Below are 19,063 nucleotides of genomic sequence, written 5' to 3'. Positions count from 1 at the left end.
GATTAGTGAAGAAAGGTGAATGGGGAGGGATCAGAGTCCCTTAGGTGGCCACCGTGTGCGAGTCCCCTCCCCTCGCTCTTTGGGGTCTTGGTCTCCCTTCCGTGAGTTGGGGCAGCTGCAGGGAAGGGCTGCTCAGGTGGTCCTGCCACATCCTAGTGTCGTGTGTAGTGAGTACAGGTGAGAGTGCTCCCAACCAGGGCGGATCCTGCTCCTAGGCAGTGTGTCTTAGGAAGGAATTGGTAAAAATGATGTCATTGCTAAGAATGACGTCTTTTTTGCTGTTTATCCAAAGGGGGAAAAAAAAGGCAGAAATAAAAGCAGCAGGCAGCTGTCCACCAGACCCCATGCAAAGGGCTTTTCCTCGAATCCTCACAGAGACTTTAGGCAGTAGGTGCCATTAGGAGCCTCACTTACAGATAAAAAAAGGGGGCGGAGAACTGAAGTGAGTTGCCCAAGGACACACATGGAAGAGGAAGCCGCAGAGCTAGGATTTAGATACAGAGGGGTCTCCAAGCCTGTCCCTCCAGGTTTGAGGTCCTGGGGCTGTAGATTCCATCGAAACTGAAAGGTGTGCGGGGGGGACCTAGGGTCAGGATGGGGTTTTATTTCTGTCCCTTCCTCATGATGCTGCAGGGACTGTGACCTGGATTTCCCAACGCCAGTGCCCTATGGCTGGTAGCCTCCACCTGGGACTCCAGGATCTATTGTTTGATTCAGTCATTTTCTTCTGTAGTCTGATAGGAGTGATTCAGTTCAAACCTGCAGTGCTGTTCTTTGGGCCAAATGGCCATTTATCAGCAAGTAGAGAAAAACACCCACGCCTTCTAGCAAGATTAAGCTAAGTGCTGTGGTTCTTAATGACAATTCAAGCCATTTTGATTAACCTAGGTGGTGGTTTTCTCCTTACCAGGTAGGGAATATACTGGAGTCTTTCTAAAAATAGTTCCGGTGAAGATAAACATTTATTGAGTACCTACTGTACTCCACTAGGTGAATAAATGGATTTCTCGTTTATCTCAGGAAGCATGGTTAGGGGATTTTACAGATGAGGGAACTGAAGTTCAAAGAAGTTAAGTTACTTATCCAAGTTCATATAGCTGAAAAATAGAAAAGGATTTCTACCTTGTGGTAGGTGGGGATGGGGTCGTCTTTGTGCTGTCAGGAATGTGGCTGGAGTGGAGTAGAAACTCTCTATATAATGGTTGAGTGACTGGATGAACTTCAAAGCTGGTCCTTCTGGCTTTTCCTGCTGCCCAGGCCACGTGCCCAGAAGGAACGCTGTCTTACCTGGGAGGTCTTTATTGACTGTTTGACACCCTTCCCATCCTATCCCAACCCTGTCCCCATGGCACCTAGTATCCCCAACCAGAACATATGTTTCTTATGGGCAGAGACGGTCTTTGAGCATTGGGTGGGTGGTTGAACTCGGTTTCTTTGAGATTTTGTGATTGGGATTTTCAGCAAAATATGGTAGCAGGCTGGTCAGAGGGGCGAGTCTGGCAGTGGGAGCCTGGGCAAGTCTAACTGTTTGCTCACTGGCAGAACGAAGTTGGGGAGGTTGGAGGGGTAGGGGAACTCTGAAAGCAAAAGAAAGCTCACAGGGAGCCCCATCGTGTAAAACCGATGACGGCAGAGCTGCCGGGCTGCAGCGGGGAGCCGGGCGGGAGCCTTGTGTGGAGTCTGTGAACATACTCTAGGTGCCTGGATACTCCTCTTATCTCTCCGCACATGGGTTGATGTGCATCTATGGTGTTTTGATGTGGACATTGTGTTAAATTTGTTTTTCTGTGCAGCCTTGTGACGCTTCAGTGAGTGTGTCTATATACAAAAGGAAAACAATTTTGGCTGGGTGCGGTGGCTCACGCCTGTAATCCCAGCACTTTGGGAGGCCAAGGTGGGTGGATCACCTGAGGTCAGGAGTTTGAGACCAACCTGGGCAACATGGTAAAACCCAGTCTCCACCAAAAAACACAAAAATTAGCTGTGCGTGGTGGCATGCGCCTGTAATCCCAGCTACTCAGGAGGCTGAGGCAGGAGATCGCTTGAACGCGGGAGGTGGAGGTTGCAGTGAGCCGAGATCAGGCCATTGCACTCCAGCCTGGGCAACAGAGTGAGACTCCATCTCACAAAAGAAAAAAACCCAAAAAACAAAAAAAAGTAAACAATTTTGAGGATGAGGCATTTCTTCCTTACTTATGAGTGGGATGTTTATGGACCAGTGACATTGACAAGGCTGGCAGCGTCAAGGAGAGGCCCTGGTTAGTCCAACTTCCTAGCAGTGAATTCAATTCTCTCTTGAAAGCAACCTAACTGTTGGAATATTTCAACCTTAGCCTTTGAATACTGACGGAGTGCCAGGCTTTCATCTGTCAAGATGCCCTCTGTGACCTCAGCTGGTTAATGTCTCAGGCGCTTCTTTAGGAGACAGAATGGGTTTGTATTGAACCAACCACTATTGCCCAGTCTCGTGATGACTAGGGTTGTGGAACAGATAAGTTGTGTGACCTCCGTGGGTCAGGGCTGTTGACTTTGCCTGTAAGTTACACTCTTGCAGCTGGGCATAGACAGAGCCACCAGGGGCTTTGTGGACATGAACAGGTGAGGATTTAGGTGACTCCGACACAGGGTCTTCCCCAAGGTCAGGCACATAGGAGGTTTCCCCAAGGTCAGGCACATAGGAGGTTTCCCCAAGGTCAGGCACATAGGAGGTGACATCCGTGGGACTTAGCGTGTTGCAGAAACAGAGCATATTGGGACAGAGGGGAAGTTGAAGATCACCTGGGATCCTTTAGCGTCCATCCCTTTGTGAGAGGTAGGATAGCCTAGTGGTTAACAGCATGACTCTGGCCGACCGCCTGGCTTCTTTCTAACCTTGCTTCTGTACTTTGTGACCTTAAGGCAAGTCATTTGGTCTCTCTGTGCCTCAGTTTCCCCATTTGTAGAATGGGGATAACTGGTTGCTAATATTGCTGTTTTTATTGTTATAATTATTTTGTACATAGAAGGGTTGGAGGCTCAGAGAAGCAAGTTCATTGACCTGAGGCCATACAGTGTATCAGTGCCAGATGCAGGATGAGAAAGAACTGTGACTCAGGCCCTGTCCCTCTTACCAGGGCAGGGCAGGGCAGCTGGGCAGGAGAGACTGGCAGCTCTGTTCCTCCTCCAATCCAAGGTTGTCCCTTCCCTTTCCGTCTCCCAAGGAGGTCACCAGTTGCACCCATGAAATCTTAGTCCTGTTATCTGGCATCTTTGGAATTTGCCCCACCTGTAGGGCAGAGATAACTTAATCCTTTTGGGTGGGTCACATATGGGATATTCTGAGTGTGTTCTCGGTACACTGGGCTTGGGCCAGGCACAGACCCTTCCGTCCCACCCTCCTTCCATTGGAGGCTTTTCTAGAGAAGGGGCGAAGATCAGATTGGGCTCCTAGGGTCAGGGGATGTGGGATTGGCACCCTCGGAACCACAGGCAAGGCCAGGAGCTGCTGCCCATGGGCGGATAGGGAAATCTAACTGGTATGTGATGTTAATGGTGACCTGGCAAGCAGCTGCAGCTTTGGAGAGGGCGGCCAGCCCATCCAGGGCCCCAGTAGAGAGGGCTTCTGTTGCATGGCTTGTTGCTTTCTCTAAGATATTGAAGAGCCCATCTGTCTTGCTTCCCGCATGACTTTTCATAGCTCCCATCATATTGCTGTTGGGTGCGATGCGTAGCCATGGAAGACACCTGATCATAAAGTAAATTCCACACACTCCAGCAAGGTATTCAGGGCCTTGCATGGTCTAGCCCCATCCTGCCTTTCTTCTAGCAAACATTAATTGATCATCTAGGGTTGCAGCTGCTCTCCTAAGTCTGAGGCTGCCTCTCAACCCTTACCTGACTGCTGTCTTCTCTGCACACCAGACCCTCCAGCCACAGGTCCTCATTGCCCAGATGTACCGGCATGTTCACATCCTCCTGCAGCGAGAATTGTTTTCTTCCTCTCCATGCCAAATCTGCCCTTTTCTTTTCCAGTCAAAGTAACATATGTACATAGTCACAAAATGAAATAGTGTAGGAGAGATTGTAACGACAGCTCTGATTCTTACAGCTTGACATACTCTGCCTTTTTTCTAGGTGGCTGTTCAAATGGCTTCCTTTTGGCCACCTTCTCCAGGTTGGATGTGATCTGGAGTCTGGCTCTCTACCCTATAGCACGCCCTGCTGTGACCTATTCCAAGGAGAAGGGGGGTTTGGTGCTGTGGCTTCTCTCCTGGGAGGCTGAGGAACTTGGTTATTGCTGTCTTAGCAGAATTGTTATTTTCTACCAAATGTGCAACAAAAACTCTTCACTGAGTCTTTTGTCCCTAGCAATAGCAGTGCCTCCTGAAGCCCCAGTACACCCCGAGTGTTTCAGGACTGTGTCTGGAGAGCATCAGTGACAGGTGGCGTGAATCCTCTGTGGTCCACTTCAGAGGCGGCAGATGTCCAGGAGGTCAGACTGTGGCTGGTCTTTTCAGAGGGACAAATGTGACCCTTCTGAAAACTGGGATCATTCGGGGACATAGGTGGAAAGACAGAGGAGCCTTTATGGTTTGTTCTCACACATATGAACCCACTTTCTCCCCTCTCCAACATCAGGGTGACCTGAACGCTAAAGGAAGTCTAGGCCTTCCTGTAGGTGAGGGAGGGAAAGCCACGTAGACCTGATGTAGTTGGACAAGTGTTTGCCACCAGGTCTCAACTCTTCATTTTGTCTTGGTATAGCTTTTCTGGCTGACTTTCTAGCAAGCTGGTTGGGCTCTTTGCTTGTTCCAAAATGGTGGTTTTCACCAGAGACTCTTCAGATGAGCAGGAAGCGTTTTTCGGAATGTATGTTCCTCTAACTTTGCTTGAGTCCCCCGCCATGTGATTCTGATAGGTAATTGTTTTCCCACCCCACTCCCCCTTTTTTGAGGTGGGGGCAATGACTACTTTGAGGGGAATCATTTTTCTCTTGCTGGTTTCAAAACATTAAGAGCACCTTTTTTTTTTTTTTTTTTTTTTGGCGACAGTCTTTTTCTCTCACTCATGCTGAAGTGTGGTGACATGATCATAGCTCACTGCGGCCTCAGTCTCCTGGGCTCAAGTGATCCTCCCACTTTAGCCTCCCAAGTAGCTAAAGTGGCACCCACCATGCCTGGCTAATTTTTTTAAAAAATTATTTTTTGAAGAGATAGGGTCTTGCTATGTTGTCCAGACTGGCCTTGAATTCCTGGCAGCAAGTGATCCATCCGCCTCGACCTTCCAAAGTGAAAGTGCTGGGATTACAGGTGTGAGCCACTGCACCCAGCTCAAATTTTCCTTTTCATTAAAAACATACATATGTGTATATGTATGTATGTATGTATATACATATATATTCATGTATATATATGTGTGTCTATGTATATATGTGTATATATATGTGTGTTTATTTGTGTGTGTATATGTATATGCATTATATGTATATTCTCTTTGTGTATTTATTTTTGCCAGTTTGGGAGATGTTAGAAAAAGACATGATTTGGAATCTTGAAATTAGGCATATTTCTAATTTGTGCTCTGAGACCTGCAGTTAAAGGATTGTTTGTGCTGCTCTGCTCTTGCCTGCGGTGTGTGGGAATGATGCTGAGTGATGTCCTCCTGCTTTATTTTGCATGATTTTTTTTTTTTTTGAGACAGAGTCTCGCTCTGTCACTCAGGCTAGAGTACAATGGTGCGATCTTGGCTCACTGCAACCTCTGCCTCCCGAGTTCAAGCGATTCTCCTGCCTCAGCCTCCTGAGTAGCTGGGATTACAGGTGTGTGCCACGACACCTGGCTAATTTTTATGTTTTTAGTAGAGATGGGGTTTTGCCATGTTGGCTAGGCTGGTCTCGAACTCCTGACCTCAGGTAATCCGCCTGCGTTGGCCTCCCGAAGTGCTGGAATTACAGGTGTGAGCCACCACACCTGGCCAGTTTTGCAGGATTTTACATGACTTTTCAAAGGGCCAGGGTGTGACCATCCAAAGCCCTGTGAAGAGTCCCTCTTCTGTAAAGGAGCCTAGGAAGGGAGGAGGTTCGAGTGAGGAAGGCTGCTGGTTTTGGACGAGGAGCAGGTGGTTTTGGATGGGGAGCGCCGGTGGTTTTAGTGTGCGTGGTGCTCTTTGATGTGGTTTGGGTTTCTGCATTTGTAGTGTGTGCCTCCTAAGGATGCTGGAAGGTGAGACAGGGCTTTCCAAGGCATAGATGGGGTTTGTGGCTTTACTTAGGAAGACAATCCTTTCCATAAAGCACAATGCCAAAAAGGCCTTTTCCTCCTGGGCCTCGCATTGTGATTGATTTGTGGTGTGGAGTTTCAGTGAGGGAGGGCTCTGCAGGAACCAGCTCCTTGGTCTGATCCTTTCTGGACAGTTGTGGATGGGAGTTGGCTTCTTGGTGTCTTGAGAGTGTCCTCCGCAGACCCCAGTGAAGCAGGAGCATGGAGCTCGGCTCATGGTGGACATGGGAGAGCTGCTGGCCAGGGGACTGCAGGGTGAGGCTTGGAAAACAGGGAGGGGGCTGGGCTTGGCCCCACATTTTACTGTGGTTCATTTAGTGAATGTCAGTGCTAGCTGGGAACAGTTGACAGACAAGAGAAAAAACTTACCGGTTTGATTTTGAATTCTGAAGCAGACATTGGGCAGCAGAGGCTAACATTTGGCATTTATCCTAACACTTTCGAGGTGCCCGAGCCTTGTTTCGTTTCTCTGGAAGAAAGTCTGCAATAGAAATGGTGCAGAGCAGCCTCTAGGGCTCAGCCCTGCCCCCCCTCGCCAGAGTTGTGCTGCTCATGGTATCACAGTGCTTGTTTGTTTCCTGTCTGTATCCCCATTGCACCTGGCTCAAGGGAGGTGTGAAGCAAATGCTTTAGAACGGGCCAGTGAGTAGATTTCACATGATTATTTCCTCAGTCCTAGAAATGCCACGTGAACTTCGAACATGGAAAGTTTTTTATTTTTGAGAAATTGGAGAGGTGGGAGTCACAGGCTGTCACCAGGTCAGGCAGGGAGTCAGTGGCTGCGTTTCTGATGCTACAGGGGACTGGCTTGGGTGGCATGACCTCTGCAGGACCCACAGAAGGGCCTGAGGCCCCCTACCAGGCTCAACTTGCCCCCTTCTCTTTTCTCTTTTGTCTTTTGGTCCTGGGCCTGGATCAGAGGCTCCTTACCCACAGGATCTTGGACAAGTCATTTTCCTTCTTGGGCTCCAGTTTCCCATCTGAAAAGGTGGGGGCTGGGCTGGATGCGGTCTCCCAAGGGCATTGTAGCTCCTGTTACATGATTCCGCCAGCTCACCTGGGACAGAATGTGCATTTTCCACTCTCCCTCCTCCCCGCAGTGAGAGAACAGGCCAGTGAGACAGGCCTTTCCTGTTTTGTCATCTTAGGGGAGAATTGGTGTCAGGGGCTGACCCTTCACTTCGTTCTAGCCTTGCTAGGAGTTTGTGGAGCCAGTGGATGCAGACACAGAGTTCACATCACTGGGAGTTTCACTGCCCTGGAGCAGTTAGTTCTGGGGCTGGAGGGGACTTGCTCAGGTCACACTGGGAGTGGCAGTGTCAGGCCAGAGACCCTTGTCTCTTGATTCCCCGGGCAGGACACATTTCTTCATCCTGCAGGCAGGTGCAGAGGAGGAATGCATGTTCACAGGCAGCACGCGAGGGCTCCTCTCAGCTGCTTATTTGGCACTCCCTGTCCCCTCCAGGGGCCAGCCACACAACCGCCTGCCTCGGCCCGCTCCCCACACAGTTGCCAGTGGGGTCTTTCTGACTCTCTCTGACACCTGGATGTTCTCCGTACTTGCTGCTTCAAGGGCTTAGGTTCCCATTGGCTACAGTTATGTTTTCACACGTGTGTTCGGTCAGGTGTCTCTGGTTATTAAATGAGACAAGGCTTGCATTGCTAAAGACAGAGGTTTAGGAAGTGCCTCGGAAAACCAGGAGAAATGGGTTTCTTTCCCGAAGGATTTCCCAGGGGCTTTAGTATGCTAATGTGCTTATGAATTTCCAAGAGAGGAGAACTGAAATGCTAACATGGAAACTGATTTTACTGAACGGGAGACTGGCAGCTAGGTCTTGGGCAGGAACTGAAACCTGGACAGGAAAAGAGATTTGTGAAATTCTCTGTCTCCGGTGTGTGTGTGTGTGTGTGTGTGCGTGTGTGTGTGTGTTTATTTTTAATCTCTGCCCTGTCTCTATGCATCCTGATTCATTCATTTCCTTTTTCCTCCTCTCCACCCTCACTTCCTTTTTTTGTATTTTTAAAAATTGTAGTAAAATATACATAACAAAATTTCTCATCTTACCCATTTTTAAGCATACAGTTAGTTCAGTGCCATTAAGTACATTCCATAGTATTACGCAACCATCGTCATCATCCATCCACAGAACTCTCCTCGTCCTGCAAAACTCAAACTCCTGTGCCCATAAAACAAGACCTCTCTGTCCTGTTCCCTCCTCACCCCAGCCCCTGGCTACCCCCATTCCACTTTTAGTCAACACATTTGACTACTCTAGGCACCTCATATCAGTGGAATCATACAGTATTTGTCTTTTCGTGACTGGCTCATTTCACTTAGCATGTTGTTGTCAAGAACTATCTATGTTGTAGCCTGTGTCAGAATTTTCTTTCCTTTTTTAAGGCTGAATAATATTCCACTGTATGGATCTATTACATTGTGTTTATGCTTTCATCTGATGATGGACACTTGAGTTGCTTCCACTCACTCCCAGACTTTTTTTTTACCCCTCTCTGATCCTCAGGGAATAGAAAATGCCCAGCCTTCATTTTTACGTTTTACGGGTAGTGGAGCTTTAAAAAAGAGAGTACTTTGGGAGGCCCAGATAGGAGCATCACTTGAGCCTGAGAGTTTGAGACCAGCCTGGGCAACATAGTAAGACCCAGTCTCTACAAAAATCAGCTGGGCGTGGTGGTGCGCACCTCTAGTCTGAGCTACTCAGGAGGCTGAGGTGGGAGGATTGCTTGAGCCCAGGAGGCTGAGGCTGCAGTGAGCTGTGATCGCACCACTGCACTCTAGCTTGGGTGACAGGGTGAGACCCTGTCTTAAAAAAATAAAAATAAAAAATAAAAAAGAGACTAAATTGATTATTGTCTCTCTGGCTGTGGCCACTGTGGCCTGCCTTCCTAGCCGCCTGCCTTCTGCCTCTCTTGCCCCTCCTGAGGCTGCTGCAGGGTTGATCCCTCCTGGCCTCTTGCCCTACACTACTTTGAGGCATCCTTGTGGTTCGTTTCCTCCTCCTCTTATCACACACTTTCCTTGTTTTTCCCCATCGTTTTTTCTCCTCTGTATCCTGGTGTCAAGCTCAGTGGGTGCTCCCTGCAGGCAGGTGGAAGAAATGATGGTGCTGCAGGATGAATGAGGCTCTGGCCCTAAACTTGGCTGCTGTGGCTGCAGTGGTCCCAGCGGGGGCCTGACCAGGCCCATCTCTGCACTCGTGGACCACTTGCCTCTGTCTGGGGCTTGTGTCATTAACTGTGGCCTGCCCTTGAGTAAACGACTCTGAGGGCAGAGAAGTCCACTGAGGTGTGGTGACTGAGGCAGATCTCAATCTTTTGGAGGTTTATTCTGTCAAGGTGGAGGATGCACCAGGAAAAAGAAACACAAGTTACAGTAGGATCTGTGTCCTGTGCTTTTTCCAAAGAGGGCTTTGGGAACATCAGTATTTAAAGGGGAAAAAGCAAGCAGGAGGGAGAGAAGAAAAATAAAAGGAGGAAGGGTAGGCATTGAGGCAAGTGGTACCATTCTTGTGAGGCTCTGATTAGCACTCAGTGAATCTGCATTTTACGTGTGAAAAGAAGGAAGTTAGGGAAAGTCAATCATGGTCTTGCACTGAGTAAATCTATGTTTTACATAAGATAAAGTAAGCTTATGAAATTACAGCTGTCTGTTTGGGAACAAAAAGAAGGTCAGGTTTGCATGACTCACTTCCCAAGCTTAACTTTCTTTTCCTTTGACATAGTGAGTTTGGGGCCCTGAGGTTTTATTTTTCTTTCACAGCACAAAGATACCCAGTTGACCTTTTTGTTTCATAAGAGAATGATGCATTTTGGTTCAGTAGTGTTTACTCCAACTGCCCTACCCCTAATTTAAAAAGGGGAGGGGGTGAGAAATCAGTTCCAAATGTCCCTGTAAGTCTTGGTGTGATGCCAGCCTCTAACTGGCTGACATGAGCAGTTTTTTAAAGGGGAGACCCTCTTGATGGCTTCACGTTATCACGGGGTGGGATGGGGACAGTCACTGTTGACAGCCAGCCTGTGCCGGGTGTTTCCCAGCAGCTCTGTGGGAGATTATTCCAGCCAAGGATGGCCGTGCCCTAAGGTTAAGGAACCTGCTTGAGGTCCCAGAGCTGGAATTGAGATTGACAACCTCGAACTGGGTGACTGTAAAGCCCGGGCACCCTCTGTGCCCCCTGCCTTCTCTCAGCCACTCCCTCCAGAGGTAACCAGAGGTAATTCCCTACTGCCCAGGCAGAGGGCTGGGGCTGGAAGGGGTCTAGATGGTCACTTAGTGGTTCCCCAAGCTGAGTGCTGATCGAAATCGTCTGGGAGAACTTTAAAAAGAAAAAGAAGACTTGAATCAGTGCGTGCTGGGGTGTTGTCTACGGATGGGTATTTTCAAACATTTCCTGGGTGATTCTGATCATCAGTCCCTGCTCTGATCCTCCCTTTCATTTTCCAGCCAAGGACACTGGGGACTAGAGAGATGAGATGCCATGGCCAAGGCCACTGGGCTGTAGCCAGAGCCAGCATCAGGTCCAAAGTGCAATCTCAGTAGCCAGTTCTCCGTGCTCTGTGTTTGCTCAGACTGCCACCCCTGCTCAGCAGGGCTCTGGAACCCAAGGAAGGCCTTTGACCATAGGCTGGGCTTGCAAAACCTTGGTAGGACCTTGCCCTAGGCTGGAAACCTCAGGGCTCCAGTCAGGGCTCATCCCCAAGAAGATACACTGCCATTCCCAAGGTATGGGAGCCTCTCCCCTGAAGGGCGCTGCCTGGAGCCACCTCTTGTTCACAGGCCCACGTTAGTCCCCCCGGGACAGGTTGCCTCTGCTCCACATGTGGTTCTGCAGATCACACCTAGGTTTGAGAAATGCAGTGACACGTGAGGTCCAAATTAAAGGTGATGGCAAGGATGGCTAAGTCCAAGAAATTGTGGCTCCTATTTAGGGGCGGTGGGCTAAGAGACAAGACACAGTACCCTTTCACCCTGGTGGGAATGAGAGACAAGACACAGTACCCTTTCACCCCGGTGGGTATTCTAAGTTGAGTTTGTTTGTTCATCATTCATTCAACAGATATTTATTGGGCTCCCAATAAATCATCTTACTGGTCCTTGGAGATCTGCTGTGAACAAGACAAACACAACCCACCTCTGTGGCCTGCACAACCCTGGAAGGTCACACACTAGAACCCTATCACTTGGCCTCTCCATGAATCCCATCATGTAGCCCCTCGACAGGGGACTCTTGTGTTATTACTGACAATAATGATGGTTTTAGACACGTATTATCCCATTTAATTTTCCCAACCTTTCTCTCAAGTGGGGAAACTCAAACTTAGAGAGTTTAATGACCTTGCCCAGGGTCACACCATGAGTGATGGAATCTGAATTCAGCCCCAGTTCTCTCTGATTCAAAGCTGGGGTTCTTGACAGCCACATTGTACCACCTGGTACCCTCGCTTTGTGTCAGGGGCAAGTACAAGAAGAAGCCAAGTGACATGCGAAGCTTTATTTGCTCTAAAACTTGAGCGATTTCATGTGTCCTAAAGGAGGAGTTTTGTCTCTTCCTTCCCAGCATGAGCACTTGGCATGGTGTGTACTTCATTTGGTCTGGCCAACAGGCCACTCGGGAGCTGAATGAGGGGTTGTGACCGTGACCTGGGTATTCTCTTGGTTCAGATACCTTCTTGGTTGGCACATTCACTTGCTTGTCCTTCCCTTGGTCTTTCTTGCTTATAATGTATCCCTTTTTTAATTCTTATTTTTTTTTTTTTAAGACAGGATCTTGTCTGTCACCCAGGCTAGAGTGCAGTGGCACAAACATAGCTTACTGCAGCCTCAAACTCCCGGGCTCAAGCACTTCTCCCACCTTAGCCTCCCAAATAGCCAAGACTACAGAGGTGTGCTACCATACCTGGCTAATTTCTCTTTTTTTTTGTTGAAATGAGGTCTCATTATATTGCCCAGGTTGGTCTCAAACTCTTGGCCTCAAGCGATCCTCCTGCCGTGGCCTCCCAAAGTGCCAGGATTACAGGTGTGAGCCATCACACCTAGCCTAATGTATCATCTTATTAAATCAGATCAAATGCTTTTTGAAACAACTTAAAATTGAAATCACTTTTAAAAACCAAAGGGTGCAGGGCCACCCTCCCCAGGACCCTGGGGCCCAGGTGTCTTGGCAGCTGCCTTGGACTGGGCCAGAAGTTGTTTTCACCACTCTGTGGTAGGAAAAAGGGAGCAGAGTAGCGAGTTTTCAATAAAGCTAAATATGGCCGGGTGCAGAGGCTCACGCCTGTAATCCCAGCACTTTGGGAGGCCGAGGCAAGTGGATCTCGAGGTCACGAGTTTGAGACCAGCCTGGCCAACATAGTGAAAACCCATCTCTACTAAAAATATAAAAAATTAGCTGGGCATGGTGGAGGGTGCCTGTAATCCTAGCTACTCAGGAGCTGAGGCAGGAGAATCGCTTGAACCTGGGAGGTGGAGGTTGCAGTGAGCTAAGATGGCACCACTGCGCTCCAGCCTGGGCAACAGTGTGAGACTCCGTATCAAAGAAAAAAATAAAAAATAAAGCTAAATCTAATTTAAGGTATCATTTTATAATCAGAGGTAGTCTTCCTTTTTTTTTTTTTTGAGACAGACTTTCGCTCCGTCGCCCAGGTTGAAGTGCAGTGGCGCAATCTCGGCTCATTGCAAGCTCTGCCTCCCGGGTTCACGCCATTCTCCTGCCTCAGCCTCCCGACTACAGGTGCCCACCACCACGCCCAGCTAATTTTTTTTTTTTTTTTTTTTTTTTGTATTTTTAGTAGAGACGGGGTTTCACCGTGTTAGCCAGGATGGTCTCAATCTCCTGACCTTGTGATCCACCTGCCTCGGCCTCCCAAAGTGCTGGGATTACAGGCGTGAGCCACCGGGCCCGGCCCCTTACTTTTTTTCAAGCATTAAAAATGCCCTTTTAGGAAATGATGTTTGCGGTAGAGGGCGGTGGTGATTGTTGCTTATATTGTTATTGTTTTTGTGTCCTTTCTGGGCAAAATAAAAAGTTGGCCTTGGTGTGTCCATTTCCTTTGTGATTTTAATAGCTGGTGAAATCTGAACTCTGAAAATGACCACTAATTCAGGTGATTGGTTTTCACTGTTCCTCCGAGCTCTGGGGTACCTGGGGCTGTCTGTCCTGGGTAGTGACAGGGAGCCCCAGAGAGTCCTTTGCCCATCTTCAATCAGAGACGCCCTCCTTTTTTATATATAGGATTAGATTTTTTGTATGATTTTGTTTGGAGATAAAAGGATACCCCTGCCAAAAGTTGAAAAGCTTCTCCTCTAGGATGTGTGTGTGGGCGGGGAGTGGGGAGGGAAGGAGTGGGGGAGGGAGGGAGGAAGGAAGGGTGGGAGGAAGGAAAGGAGGGAGGCAGGAAAGAAGGAAGGGAGGAAGGGAGGGAGGGAGGAAGAGAGGGAGCGGGGAGGAAGAGAGGGAGGGTGGAAGAACGAAGGAAGGAATGTGGTTACTTTGGTGGGACTGAGCCATGGTGATCTTCCACTTGGCGAGTATTTCTTACCTACTGTACTAGTCAGAGTTCTCCAGAGAAACAGATACTAGGATGTGTAAAGTCTACTTGGGTTTATAAGACCAGCCTTTGGTTGAAGACCTTCCCTAGGTCCTAGCAGACAGAAACCAGGAGAGACAGAGACGTCTATATCCGGCTACATAGAGAGGTTATCTAACTCTCTGCCTATTCTCTGTCTATCTCTGTCTGTCTGTCTGTCTGTCTATCTATCTATCTATCTGTCTGACTACCTACCTATCTAATCTCCCTACCTACCTACCTATCTAATCCACCTACCTACCTACCTACCTAATCTACCTACCTACCTACCTACCTACCTACCTAGAAATCGAGAGATTTACTTTGAGGATTGGCTCACATGATTGTGGGGACTAGCAAGTCCAAAATCTGCAGGCTGTAGATTTAGGGAGAGCTGATGTTACAGTTTGAGTCTGAAGGCAGTCTGGAGGCAGAATTTCTTCCTTGAGAGAGACCCAGTTTTTTTCTCATGAGCCCTTCAGCTGATTAAATGGGGTGTATGTACCCATGGTATACAGGTTAATCTACTTTATTCAGTGTCTACTGATTTAAATGTTAATCTCATTTAGAAAATCTCTTCATACATACATCTAAACTAGTGTTAGAGCAAATATCTGGGTACTGTGGCTCATTCAGGCTGACCCATAAAATTAACCATCACACCAGTGCAAGCGCCTTTCCCTCCTGGGTGGTGTCCTAGGGATGACAGAGGAGGGGAAAGCCAGGTCTCTGCTTCAAGGACACAAAATTGTGTATGCAAAAAAATTAAGAATGCTGCTCTGTCTGGAGTAGCCGTTCTTTTATTCCTTTACTTTCTTAACAAACTTGCTTTCACTTAAGAAATTAAGAACAAGACCATTTATATTTAAATGCCAACTTATAAAAATGAAATGTAAAAAGGTATTTAGAGGTGACAAGGTAAGTGAGGGCTGGAGGATTCGGAGAGATTTCATGGTGTAGGGACTGAATAGAAGCTTCCAGAACACGGAGGTTTCAGATAAGTGAGGACACAGACGTCTTCACAACCAGAGTGGGCACCACAGGACAATTCTACATCTATCTAGGACTCTGAGTTTTTGAAGGGTTTCCATATGCATTGTTTGGTTTGCTGCTTGCAACAACTCTGTTATTTTAATTGAAGGTCTTAAAGCCCAGAGAAGTTAAGGGATTCCCCAGAGGCCACACAACTTGCCAGTGGCAGGGGAAGGTCTTCCTCTTCCACAGCCTTCTCTCTCTTTCTCCCTTTGTGGGGCATGATGAAATCTACATGCACACATTCATGTAGATTTCATTATGTCCATGTAGAATTCATTTTAATTTCAAACGTTTCCTTCCCAGAGAAATCCGGTGATACTATGAACATTGTTTTCTCCCTCTCTCCTTCTCCAGGTCTTATTTTCCTTCTTTACCATCCTGATTAACTCTATTTTTTGTTTGTTTTCTCTTCTTGCCTACTCCCAGACACGAATGCAGAGTTTGAGTCCAGATCCCAAAGCCCGGTACACAAGTATCTACGGAGCCCTCCAGAAAATCATGCGGACTGAAGGCTTCTGGAGGCCCTTGCGGGGCGTCAACGTCATGGTCATGGGTGCAGGGCCGGCCCACGCCATGTATTTTGCCTGCTATGAAAACATGAAAAGGACTTTAAATGACGTTTTCCACCACCAAGGAAACAGCCACCTAGCCAACGGTATTTTGAAAGCGTTTGTCTGGAGTTAGAAAGTTCTCTTCTTCAACACGTCCCTCCCCAGGGTGTTCCTCCTTGTGACCCAGCCGCCTCGACTTCGGCCCGCTTGCTCATGAATAAAGAACTCAGAGTTGTGTGTGCAACGCACACCCAGACACACGCACACACACGCGCGCGCGCACACACATGCTTTTTTCTGTTCCCCTCCGCTTTCTGAAGCCTGGGGAGAAATCAGTGACAGAGGGGGTTTTGGTTTTATTGTTATGTGGGTTTTCTTTTTTTGTTATTTTTTTGTTTTGTTTTGTTTTTAAACATTCAAAAGCAATTAATGATCAGACATAGGAGAAACCCTGAATAGAAACAAAACTTTTGAATGCTGGATTCAAAAAAAAAAAAAAAATTATCTGGACAGCTTCTTTGAGACTATTTAAAAACTGGTACAACAGGTCTCTACAACGCCAAGATCTAACTAAGCTTTAAAAGGTCAAGAAGTTTTATGGCTGACAAAGGACTCGCAACGCAGAAGGCCTTTCCCACCTTAAGCTTCCGGGGATTTGCGAATTTTACCCCCATTCTCTTCTGTTTGTCTGAGTCTCGTCTCTCTGCAAGCAAGGGCTGAAATCATTTTGTTTGGTTGTTTTGAGGGAGAGAGGCGGGGTGGGGGGTGCAAATCTGTCAGCAGCTCTTACATAAGGCATGTTTTATTGGGGAGGGCTGAGCTTTTATTTTCCTCTCTCTGGTGGGGTTGGCTTTTGTTGTTTTCTGTTTGGGTTTGGAATGGAAATATGGATAGCAGCATAAAGTACCTTTATTTTGACAAAATTCATTTTTTTCAACAATGGAGACATAGATATGACCAGCAATAACTTCTCCCCCTCTCTTTTTACTCTGCTCAAAAAGCATCTCTCCTCCCATTAGCCAACCTTGGTCATAAGCGTGCCTGGCTGATTTGCAGATACTTGTTTTGCTTTGTAAAAATTGGCCATTAGTGCATTTATTGAGACGGTCACTAAAGAGCCATGCCCTGACCTACCCCTGATTCTATGACATTGGGGCCCTTTTGCTGAAACTGCCTTCTGTAAGGGTTTCTCTCCTTGAAAGAGATTTGACGGAATCCATTTGATGCCAAGTGCTGCCCTGCGCTGTTTCTGCAATGTGTGGTGTATGCTGTGGTGATCTGGCTAGGAATGATTATAAGTGTGTGTGTGGTGGGGGAGTGGGTATTACATGCATTGCTGAAGAGTCATCCTGGTGTTCCTCATTCCTCCCACCTTCCCGTGGTCATTTTAATTACGGGGCAGTGTCACCGCAAAGGGAGGAAACTCAAAGCCAAAAGCAAAATTCCAGGCCTGATTCTGGCTTTTGAGGTTCCTGGTTCTTGAAGCCAGGCCTGACCTGACTCTCAGATAGGGTCAGTCCCATTGCTTTGCAGACCGACCCTGGAAGTCTACCAAATGCAGATTCTCCTGATTTCCACTTCTCTTGCCCAGTTTTCTTCTTCTTTTTTTTTTTTTTAAAGCCTGGATTTTAACCAGATTTGCTTTTTTCCCCCTTCTCAGCTGTATATATGATATTATCTCCTTTCAGGGCCCCAGCTTAAGGGCAAAGTGAGTTAATGTGTAGACAAAGGCAAGGGACAAGAGAGAGTTAACATCTAGACAGTGGAAAAAGCCGTGATGTGTGGTTTCTGGGAACCACTAACACTTGCAGGTTTCGCTTTTTCCCAGGGTTGACTACAAGAAAGAAAACGAGGTTTTTGCAAGATTAAAATGTGGGTGAATGTGCCTAAATTAACCACCCCCATTTTTATCATATTTCCACCATCACTTTAGGGTTTTAAGAGTCAATGCTCACCTGGGTGGAGCTGGTAGTACATTTTGCTTCTTAGAAAGCTAAGTCCTGGGTTCCGTCTGATTTTAGGTTCCGGGAACTTCCTGAGAACACCCGATCGCAGAGGGTAATTTTCTGGAGTTTGTTTTGCAGGGATAGCTGGGAGTATGGCCACCCTGCTCCACGATGCGGTAATGAATCCAGCAGAAGGTAATGTCATGGTCCCAGGGAGGGGCAGTAGGGGATGCGCAAAGGGGCACAAAAAATGGTGGGGGAGTGGAGAGGACTGAAGGTGGGCAGGGAGGCTCCTAGTCTCCAGTCAGAGCAGACAGGAGAATTGAATTTTTTACTGCGTTATCAAAGGCCTCAAGAAGGGACACGAACATTTGAGTTTTATGGTATTCCTGTGCTCAGAGCTACTCAAAGTGTGTTCTACAGACCAGCAGCATCAGACCTCTTGAGGGTGTTGGAAATGCTAATTCTGAGGCTGGGTGCAGTGGCTCATGCCTGTAATCCCAGCACTTTGGGAGGTCAAGGTGGGCAGATCACTTGAGGTCAGGAGTTCGAGACCAGCCTGGCCAACATGGAGAAACCCCGTCTCTACTAAAAATACAAAAATTAGCCAAGTGTGGTGTGTGCACCTGTAATCTCAGCTACTGGGGTGGCCGAGGCAGGAGAATCGCTTGAACTCAGCAGGCAGAGGTTGCAGTGCGCTGAGAGCACGCCACTGTACTCCAGCCTGGGTGACAGAGCCAGACCCCATCTCAAAAGGAAAAAAAAAAAAAAAAAAAAAGAAATGCTAATTCTGGCTGGCATGGTGGTTTAAAACTAATCCCAGCACTTTGAGAGGCCAAGGAAGGCAGATCTCTTGAACCCAGGAGTTCAAGACCAGCGTGGGCAGCATAATGAGACCCTGTCTCTACGAAAAATACAAAAATTAGCCAGGTGTGGTGGTGTGTGCCTGTAGTCCCAGCTGTTTGGGAGGCTGAGGCGGAAGAATTGCTTGAGTCTGGGAGGTTGAGGCTGCAGTGAGTCCACGATTGCACCACTGCACTCAGCCAGGATGACAGAGCAAGACTGCCTCAAAACAAAAAAAAAACAAATGCTAATTCTCAGGCTCTACACAGCGCCTACTGGATCAGAATCCCTGGAGCTAGGTACCAGAATCTGTTTCCTGGTGACTCTGTTGCATGCTTTTGCACTATTCTAAAACCTATGTGTGCATACACACACACACACACACACTCTCTTAGCCCTTTTTAACACTTATTGATCCTAGACAAATGTATGGGGAACCCATCAGAGGCTATTAGGGCTAGTGTTCAATTTGACTGTTTTTAATATGAAAGATTATGGATTACATTTCAAACAGATGCGAACGTGGAGAGAATAGTATGATGAACCCCAATGTGTCCATCACCGTGCTTCAGAAATTAACATTGGGTCATTTTGTTTTAGCCATCTCTTTCCACATTATCTTCTTTTTGTTCTTTTATATTTGGGGGGTATTATGAAGCGAGCCTCAGCTGGGCAGACCAGAGTCTGTTCCCTTTTTATATATCCTGCTGTCTTAGCCAGCTCGGGTCTGAATAGTGACCATGTTTTGGGCCTGGCACCGGGCAGACCTTCCGCTGGGTCATTCTCTACCTGGTGATGGCTTTGGGTGAGCTGTGGAGCTCTTTTCACCTTTTTGCCTCATCTGAAAATA

At 47.6% G+C, this 19,063-nt stretch overlaps 1 protein-coding gene across 3 annotated transcripts in view; it reads left to right on the top strand.

The window, feature by feature from the left end:
• SLC25A37 (solute carrier family 25 member 37) overlaps positions 1–19,063 on the top strand; it is a 47,927-nt gene that overhangs the window by 23,272 nt on the left and 5,592 nt on the right. For 2 of the 3 annotated variants that reach the window (XM_050800221.1, XM_050800222.1), the window contains exons 2-3: positions 15,300–15,528; positions 17,509–17,565. In XM_050800221.1, the coding sequence (XP_050656178.1) occupies positions 15,300–15,528; positions 17,509–17,565 (286 nt within the window). Of the gene's footprint in view, positions 1–15,299; positions 15,529–15,845; positions 16,009–17,508; positions 17,566–19,063 lie in introns of those variants that run through there. The other variant, XM_050800223.1, reaches the window with a different exon arrangement.

The sequence above is a fragment of the Macaca thibetana genome, chromosome 8, assembly GCF_024542745.1.
Source record: "Macaca thibetana thibetana isolate TM-01 chromosome 8, ASM2454274v1, whole genome shotgun sequence".
NCBI classification, from domain to species: Eukaryota; Metazoa; Chordata; class Mammalia; order Primates; family Cercopithecidae; genus Macaca; species Macaca thibetana.
The sequence above is the reverse complement of the archived record's forward strand: the minus strand, read 5'-3'. Positions and strand labels throughout refer to the sequence as shown.